Source organism: Eptatretus burgeri, chromosome 7 (assembly GCF_056783735.1).
Source record: "Eptatretus burgeri isolate ZD-2024b chromosome 7, Ebu_testis_v1, whole genome shotgun sequence".
Classification (NCBI taxonomy): domain Eukaryota; kingdom Metazoa; phylum Chordata; class Myxini; order Myxiniformes; family Myxinidae; genus Eptatretus; species Eptatretus burgeri.
The window spans coordinates 52,014,604-52,024,090 of record NC_140967.1 but is presented as its reverse complement, the minus strand read 5'-3'; the positions used below and the strand labels follow the sequence as shown (position 1 = coordinate 52,024,090).

The following is a 9,487-nucleotide window of genomic DNA, read 5'->3' as shown; positions in this document are numbered from 1 at the left end:
TTACACCTACTATTGGTCTGGTCGCTCTGATGGGTACCATACCCAAGGAGTTGCTGTAGCTGTGTCCAATAAGCTGACCCCAATGATAATTGAGGTAACACGGGTCAACGAGCGTATTATGAGATTAAGGATTCGTCACTCCTTAGGTGTCATTTCCCTGGTCTCTGTTTATGCTCCGACTGAGGCGAGTGATTTTACCGTGAAGGATGCATTCTACGCCACACTCGAGTCTGAGGTTGATCAGTGCCCCAGACGAGATACACTTCTAGTCTTGGGGGATTTCAATGCATCGACTGGAACTGATAGGGACGGTTATGAGGTGTGTGTTGGTCCCCATGGGTCAGGAACTATGAACCAGAATGGCACTAAGTTCCTTGACTTTGCAAGAAGTCATGGACTTAGGGTGGTTGGTTCATGGTTTCAGCGCCCACAAGCTCATCGCTGGACTTGGTATTCCAACGCTGGCGGTGTGGCAAAGGAGATTGACCATGTCCTCATTGACGGTCGTTGGAGGATGATCCAGAACTGCAGGGTCTACCGGAGTGCTCAGTTCCTCAATACTGACCACAGGCTTGTTGTAGCAACTCTAAAGCTGCACCTTAAATCCTGGAGAATGGTACCATCCCAGCCGAGTCTGGATGTTGCCAAGCTCAGGGATGAGAGAGTAGCTGAGGAGTTTGCGAACAGGCTGAGTGGACACTTGGGGGGTCTGGGTACTTTGGGGGGTCCTGAAGAGTTGTGGAGCGCCTTCAAGACCACTGTCCTTGATGTTGCCGGTGGATGCCTTGGAGCTCACCGCAGGGCAAAGAAGAATTTTGTCTCTCAAGGGACACTGGATACCATTGACCAGAGTCGCAGGGCCAGGCTGAATGGCAGAGCTGAGCTGTTCAGGGAGCTGAGGCGTAAAACTGTACGTGCACTGAGGGTGGACAAGGAGGCATATGTGCGAGGAATCTGTGAGGGGGTAGAGCATCACCTGTGGACAGGTGATTCTCGTCCCGCTTACAGGGGAATTCGCGCATAACGTTCATCCAAGCCCATCCCTCGGAGCATTACAGTTCGAGCAGAGAGTGGTAGGCTCTTGACAGAGGAGTCTGAAGTGAAGGCCCGCTGGGCCGGTTACTTTGAGCGGTTGTACCAGGCTGATCCCCCAACTGTCGAGTTGGACGTCAAGGGTGTTACAATCCCTGTTGCTGACCCTCGAATCAACTGTGGTCCACCTACGCTTGTGGAAACACGGGCTGCGGTGAACCAGTTGAAATGGGGCAAAGCTCCAGGGATCTGTGGCATCCATGCCGAACTTCTCAAGGCTGGTGGAAATGCTGCACTCGTGTCGTTGCATGCAGTTTTGTGCTCTGCTTGGAACACAGGCATCATCCCAACTGATTGGAAGAGGGGCCTTGTTGTTCTGCTCTGGAAAGGGAAGGGTGATCGCCAAGACTGCAACAACTACCGAGGGGTGACGCTGCTCTCAGTGCCGGGCAAGGTCTTTGCTCGGATAATTCTCGATAGGGTTCGCCACCATCTGCTTGAGCACCAGCGTCCAGAGCAGTCAGGCTTTACAACAAAGAGGTCAACGATTGACCGTATCCTTGCACTTCGTGTCCTCACCGAACGCAGATGAGAGTTTCGGCAGGGGCTGCTTGCAACCTATGTTGATCTCTGTAAAGCGTTCGATTCAGTGAATCGGGATGTCCTCTGGAGGATTCTTGGTCTTCGTGGGGTGCCACCAAAACTGATCGATCTGATGTCTGAACTCTACTCTGGTACTGAGAGTGCTGTGAAGTGTGGTGGTACCATCTCTGACTTATTTCCAGTTGTTACTGGAGTTCGTCAGGGATGTGTACTTGCCCCCACACTTTTCAGCACTTGTATGGACTGGATTCTAGGGAGGATGTCGGAGAGATCAAGTTGCGGTGCGTCATTTGGGAATGTCAAGATCTCGGACCTTGACTTTGCAGATGATGCAGTCATCTTTGCGGAGACTTTAGACATCCTCTTGGGGGCCCTCGAGGTGCTGAATGAGGAGTCGGAGCCGTTGGGATTATGGGTTTCTTGGGTCAAAACTAAGATCCAGGCTTTCGGTGACATCTTGGATGCTGCTGTCCTGTCTGTGTCTGTTTGTGGTGAGGATGTTGAGGTCGTGGATAGATTCACTTACCTTGGCAGTGATATTCATGTCTCTGCTGGCTGCGAGTCAGAGGTCAATAGATGTCTGGGTCGGGCATGGGGAGTCATGGATTCACTGGATCATGGGGTGTGGCGCTGCTGGTACCTCTGCGGGAGGACGAAAGTCCGAGTCTTCAGGTCCTTGGTACTTCCAGTCTTGCTCTATGGGTGCGAGACTTGGACTCTGACCAAGGATCTGAGACGGAGACTTAATTCCTTTGGTACCAGGTCTCTTCGGAGAATCCTTGGCTATCGCTGGTCGGATTTTGTGTCCAACGAGCGGTTGCTGAGAGAGACTCGGATGAGATTTGTTACCTGCATAGTCCGTGAGCGTCAGTTGCGGCTGTATGGACATGTGGCTCCTTTTCCTGACTCTGATCCTGCTCACCAGATTCTCTCAGCGAGGGAGTCTCATGAGTGGAGGAGGCCAGTGGGTTGACCACGTGCCTCATGGTTGCAACAGGGTGACCATCATCTCAAGGAGATGGGGATGGGCCTGGCATCTGCCTGGGGGATGGCCAGACGGAGGCCACTGGAGTCCCGGCGGAAAGTGGACGCAGCGACGTGCTTTTCTGGCACATGCTCCCATACCTGACCTGACCTGAGAGGTCTGTGATTTTTATCATAGGTACACTTCAACTGTGAAAGACAGAATCTAAAACAAAAATTCTGAAAATCACATTGTATGATTTTTAAATAATTAATTTTCATTTTGTTGCATGAAATAAGTATTTGATCACCGACCAACCAGTAAAAATTCTGGCTCTCACAGACCTGTTAGTTTTGTCTTTAAGAAGCCCTCCCATTCTCCACTCATTAACTGCATTAACTGCACCAGTTTGAACTCGTTATCTGCATAAAAGACAGCTGTCCACACTCAATCAATCAGACTCCAACCTCACCAAAATGGGCAAGACCAGAGAGCTGTCTAAGGACATCAGGGACAAAATTGTAGACTTGCACAAGGCTGGGATGGGCTACAGGACAATATGCAAGCAGCTTCGTGAGAAGGCAACAACTGTTGGCGCAATTATTAGAAAATGGAAGAAGTTCAAGATAACAGTCACACTCCCTCAGTGTGGGGCTCCATGCAAGATCTCACCTCGTGGAGCCTCAATGATCATGAGAGGTGAGGGATCAGCCCAGAACTACATGGCAGGACCTGCTCAATGACCTGAAGAGAGCTGGGATCACAGTATGAAAGAAAACCATAATTAACACACTACGCCGTCATGGATTAAAATCCTGCAGCGCACGCAAGGTCCCTCTGCTCAAGCCAGCGCATGTCCAGGCCTGTCTAAAGTTTGCCAATGACCATCTGGATGATCCAGAGGAGGAAGGGGAAAAGGTCATGTGGTCTGATGAGACCAAAATAGAGCTTTTTGGTTTACACTCCACTCGCCATGTTTGGAGGAAGAAGAAGGATGAGTACAACCCCAAGAACACCATCCCAACCGTGAAGCATGGTGGTGGAAACATCATTCTTTGGGGATGCTTTTCTGCAAAGGGGACAGGACGACTGCACCGTATTGAGGGGAGGATAGATGGGGCCATGTATTGCGAGATCTTGGCCAACAACCTCCTTCCCTCAACAAGAGCATTGAAGATGGGGCGTGGCTGGGTCTTCCAGCATAACAACGACCCGAAACACACAGCCAGGGCAACTAAGGAGTGGCTCCGAAAGAAGCATCTCAAGGTCCTGGAGTGGCCGAGCCAGTCTCCAGACCTGAACCCAATGGAAAATCTTTGGAGGGAGCTGAAAGTCTGTGTTGCCCAGCGACAGCCCCGAAACCTGATGGATCTGGAGAAGATCTGTCTGGAAGAATGGGCCAAAATCCCTGCTGCAGTCTGTGCAAACCTGGTTAAGAACTACAGGAAACGTCTGATCTCTGTAATTGCAAACAAAGGTTTCTGTACCAAATATTAAGTTCTGTTTTTCTGATGTATCAAAGACTTATTTCATGCAATAAAATGCAAATTTATTATTTAAAAATCATACAATGTAATTTTCAGGATTTTTGTTTAAGATTCCGTCTCACAGTTGAAGTGTACCTATGATGAAAACTACAGACCTCTACGTGCTTTGTAAGTGGGACAACCTGCAAAATCGGCAGTGTATCAAATACTTGTTCTCCCCACTGTATGTATATATTTATATATATATATATATATATATATATATATATATATATATATATATATATATATGTATATGTCTGTGTCTGTATGTATGTGTATATATATATATATATATATATATATATATATATATATATATATATATATATATATATATATATATATATATATATATATATATATATATATATATATATATATATATATATATATATATATATATATATATATATATATATATATATATATATATATATATATATATATATATATATATATATATATATATATATATATATATATATATATATATATATATATATATATATATACATATATATATATGTATATATATATATATATATATATATGTATATATATATATATATATATATATATATATATATATATGTATATATATATATATATATATATATATATATATATGTATATATATATATATATATATATATATATATATATATATATATACATATATATATATATATATATATATATATATATATATATATATGTGTGTGTGTGTGTGTGTGTGTGTGTGTGTGTGTGTGTGTGTGTAGAATTGGGATTCTCATGTGTGTACTATGTGCGAACGTCTTTACAGCTGTGGAGGAACTCTGGGAAGGGCTTGAAACAGCTAAGGGTTTACCTTGGGTCGCTCTTTCATGGTTGCTTTATGCAGCCTCTTCGCTTTGAAGAACATGGGAGGAGTCGATTTATTTCTATAATGTTAGCCACCTGGGTTTAATTGATTAGGTGATAGCTGATTAGTTATTCCCTCCATTCACACGTGAGAGAGGTGGTGCATCTACATATATATATATATATATATATATATATATATATATATATATATATATATAAAGTTGAGTTTGTGTCTGTCTGTCTGTGGATCATAAGCATCACCCATTCAACAGGTTATGCCCTTCAGCCATCCAGAAATCACCACCAACTTTTTCTCTTCACGTAGCTCAGATTGTTTTTGTGGCCTGTTGTACATTTGAACACTGAACAACGCATCTTCTATTATTCAATGTTGATTCCGTTTTGAGGAAAAAAAACAAAAGATAACATTTTGATTACAACTCAAATGAGGTATTGCATGTTTTGTCTTCAGCTTTCGCGGCAGCCTTCTAATATACGCCGCACAATGAAGGTACGTTAATTATCCCCCGCCAACCAACGAAGTTGGCGGGGGATATAGAAATGGGTTCCGTCCGTCCGTCCGTCCGTCCGTCCGTCACATTTCGTTTCCGGAGCTTAACTTCAAATCCCCTCAAGATATATTTACGAAATTTGGTACACATGACATATCAAGCAAGTGGGGAACTGGTGCCTTTTGATATTTAGAGATTTCCCCCCAAAAAAATTCTGTCACTTTCCATGGAAACAAGTTGGGTATTAAGAAATAATTGTGGTTAACCTTTGTTTCCAGAACATAGTTGCAAAACTTTAAACTATTTCTTTATGAAATTTGGTACACACTTCAAGAATAAATTGAACTGGTGCCTTCTGCTACTTGTCCTCATTTACTATGGCAGGGGATATCGAAGACTTTGTCTTCAACGGATGCTAGTTTTCATATGCAGAGGAAAGAACATCTATAGTGATATTTCATTTATAAAGAAAACTTTGTGGGATGTCAAATACAGTTACTTTCTGTCTGCAAGACAGTGAGGTGTTACTTATAACTCGATGTTTGCTTACCAGAATTTGCAACAAAAATATCCCGTGTTTGCGTCCGTGCAGAGTATGAAAGAAGAGGTCCCTACATGTGACGTCAACACGCAGCGGTCTGCAATAGCAGGAATGCACTAATAATAATTTGAGCCTTTTTTATAACATCATAAAACTCATGGAAAAATGATACGATAGAGGATAATTTATTTGCTGATTACTATGAGAGGGAGAAGAAGAAGAACAGATTAGCAAGACTATGAAATATGCAAACATGGCAGTTTTGTGTGGAGGTGTCTGTTGCCGAATCTCATATATAAAACTGAGTTTGTGTCTGTGGGTGGATGTGTGTGTTTGAACAAGGTACATTTTCATTACAATGAATATACTCATGTACTGTATGCCTTTGACATGTCCAGTGGTGTTACCAAGGAGATAGCGAGCACTTTCATAGCCAGCGGCTTCTTATCAATGGTTTCTCATGGAGTGCTTGCTTGAGTGCTTAAGCCACTTGGCAAGCGCTCCCCAAGAAACTTGGTGACTGAACACACCCCAGATTCATGACATGGTGATGAAGATAAACATCTATAGCATCATTATTTCAGCCATATTGAGAAATTTGTCTGTCTGTCAAGGGGTGGGGTGGTAGGAGGCAGGGAAAGGTGTGGTAAGAGGGACCCGACATTAACGCTGGGTACCCCTGCTCGTCTAATATTGGGTGGTCGCTAGACTACTGTCATTCTCAGGTTTTCCGTCTGTCTGTTTGAATGTAATGGACAGCTCTGGAGGCCAGAGGAGTCAACCGATTTTGATGAAACTTGACTGGTAGGTTCATACCAGGAACGAGTTGTATGCTTTTGAGCACCGTTGCTATGGACACCACCGTTGCCTAGCAACGGGACTTTGAAAAAATCCGAAAAATATTTATATATTGTTTTTTTTCGAAAATCAAAAATCGGCTTCCACGCTTTGATGCGCACTATAATCAACCTCTTTGTCAAAAATTTTCAGCCCGATCCGTCAAAAACTCTGTGACAAGTATGTAATTATATCGTGACCACCCATGTCGCTACCGGTTTGTATATCGATGTGTATATATATATATATATATATATATATATATATATATATATATATATATATATATATATATATATATATATATATATATATATATATATATATATATATATATATATGATTTTTCTCTCATGTTTGAGAAACTGGGAAAAACTTGTCCTCTTTTTGTTTTACTTCCCTTTTTAATTTTTTTTTAAATTGCCGGATGTGTTTGAATGCAGATTCAAACCCGTAGTGTGACGCAGCATGTGGGTTGGTATGATGCCATATCACAGAGCATTTCTTCCAAAAGGAATCCTGCTTTAAAGCATACATTCACATGAATCTTTTGACTTTGTTCATCACAGCTGCTTTACACAAGATCTATTGTGAGCAGCAAATGACATAAAAATCAGGTCAAGGATTGGTTACAGATTCTCCTGACCATCCTCCAGATATATTACAAACTCTTTTGGGAGAGTTTGCAGGTGTGCATTTGCCTGATGTTTGCTTCGTAGAGCATTACGGTAGGATCCTCAGCTTGGTTGCATTTAGCCGTTTGTAATGACGAATAATGCCTTTATGTGGACCTATTACCCAGTCTCTCTGCAAGTAATCGGGCTTGACAAGTTTGGGCAGCTGGAAATGTGCAAACATCTGCGTTTTGAGTTTTGTTAGGATTTTGGCCTGTTTCGTGCCTTTTGCGGGGTTTAACCCGACTGCGTTTTATTTCAATTTTGCCTGCAGTCTGGGATGCCCATCTTTTCGGGGCCCATCATGGCTGATGCTGTATGCATCTTTCTCAGGCATGCATGCACCTCGCCAGGAAGAAGTCATTGACCACCGGCTTACTGACAGGGAGTGGGCGGAGGAGTGGAAACATCTTGATAATGTGAGTGGAGCTATACGTATGTGTGTGTGTGTGTGCACATTATTTATTGTTGTATGCATGCAAATACAATTTCTATATGTACAAGTGAAAGCTGTCTTGTTAAATTGCTTTCTTTGTAGGAGTTTAATGCCTGACTGTTGGTGGAGAATAATACTGTATATGCATTCATATATTATTAATCGTGGTACGGTAATACGTGGCCTTTGCTGCAGCAAGAGATTTGATGCAATGAACCATCACTGGTTTTTAAAGTCGCATATTTGGTGACTGTCTGAGTTTTGTTGAATTTTCTTTTCAATTTGCAGCAAGTTTTCTTGCTGAGAATGCAAATCACTGATAAGTCGAGAAGACTGATTGAGGGCAATTAATAACATCTGATTATAAATTAAAACCACTTGTTCAGTATCGGAGGTGTGAGACTGGAATATAATTTGATAGTTTCTTCCTGAACTATTCAATATCCATGGAGTCGATCGGTTCCAGTATGTCACAGACTTCATCAAGTGTAAAGGAAAGCAATATGATTGATTGGTTCGAAAAAGGAGCATTTTTAAAGCAATATCAGTCAGAGGATCCTCTTCACTGGAATGGTGGCTCTGAATGCAACTCCTCAACTTGGGGGTGCCTGCTGTGCATTTGACTTGTTGAAGTGGGTATCCATTACATAGTTAATCATAATATCTTAAATGTAACGAGGAAAAAAAAAATCTCAAAATTAAAAAAACCAATTCGAGCTGAGATTTCAATCTGTGAAAAGCACGGAACCACTCATTGCTGAAAGCATTGTCAGCTGTCATACTGCAAACTGCAGCACCAGTCAGCCTGCATATGCTCTAGATTCTAGAAGCCATTATTTAATGAAGCCATTTAATGGAGAGGAGGTGGTACTATCATTGGTAGGGAAGATGGTATGTGGTGTTCAATGATGTGGGAGCTGTAGAGGAAGGAAGGGCGAAGCTTCTAAAAGGTTTGAGGAGGATCTATGGGTATGGTTTGCCAAGGAAGTTGGAGATATGGTGTTTGAAGTTTGTATTCATGCCACAAATATTGTGGCCATGTATGACATTGTGATAACGTATGTGGAGAGAATGGAGTTGTTTGTGAGGAGGTGATTGGGAGTAGATGGTGTTTGAAAAACATTGCATTTTATGGTCAGGATGGAAAACTTCAGTTTGCATTAACAGCAATAACTGAGGAGCATATGGTGGTGACCATGTGGAAGTTCATGATGGTGTGGGATTTGAGTGTTCCAGTGGTAAATAATGTGTAGCACAGGAAGCAGGGTCTTGGGTGGATGGAGAAAGGCATGTGTGAAGGAAAGAAGGAAGATTTCCAAGGGCAAGTTAGAGGAAAAGAGCAGGAGAGGAGATATGTGAAGACTGGAGGACAGGCACAGCAACAGGCCTGGACATGGTGGGAGGATGTGTATCTGAGGACAATGAAGTGGCAAAATCTTTTTGAAGATGGAGCCAATAGTGTTGAGTTTCATATTGTGGACAATGTATGATGTGCTTCTATCACCTTCAAACT

At 42.3% G+C, this 9,487-nt stretch overlaps 1 protein-coding gene across 15 annotated transcripts in view; it reads left to right on the top strand.

The window, feature by feature from the left end:
* LOC147023252 (protein CBFA2T1-like) overlaps window positions 1-9,487 on the top strand; it is a 251,142-nt gene that overhangs the window by 202,981 nt on the left and 38,674 nt on the right. For all 15 annotated transcript variants that reach the window (XM_085888482.1, XM_085888485.1, XM_085888477.1 and 12 more), the window contains one exon: window positions 7,872-7,957. In XM_085888482.1, the coding sequence (XP_085744608.1) occupies window positions 7,872-7,957 (86 nt within the window). The remainder of the gene's footprint in view (window positions 1-7,871; window positions 7,958-9,487) is intronic.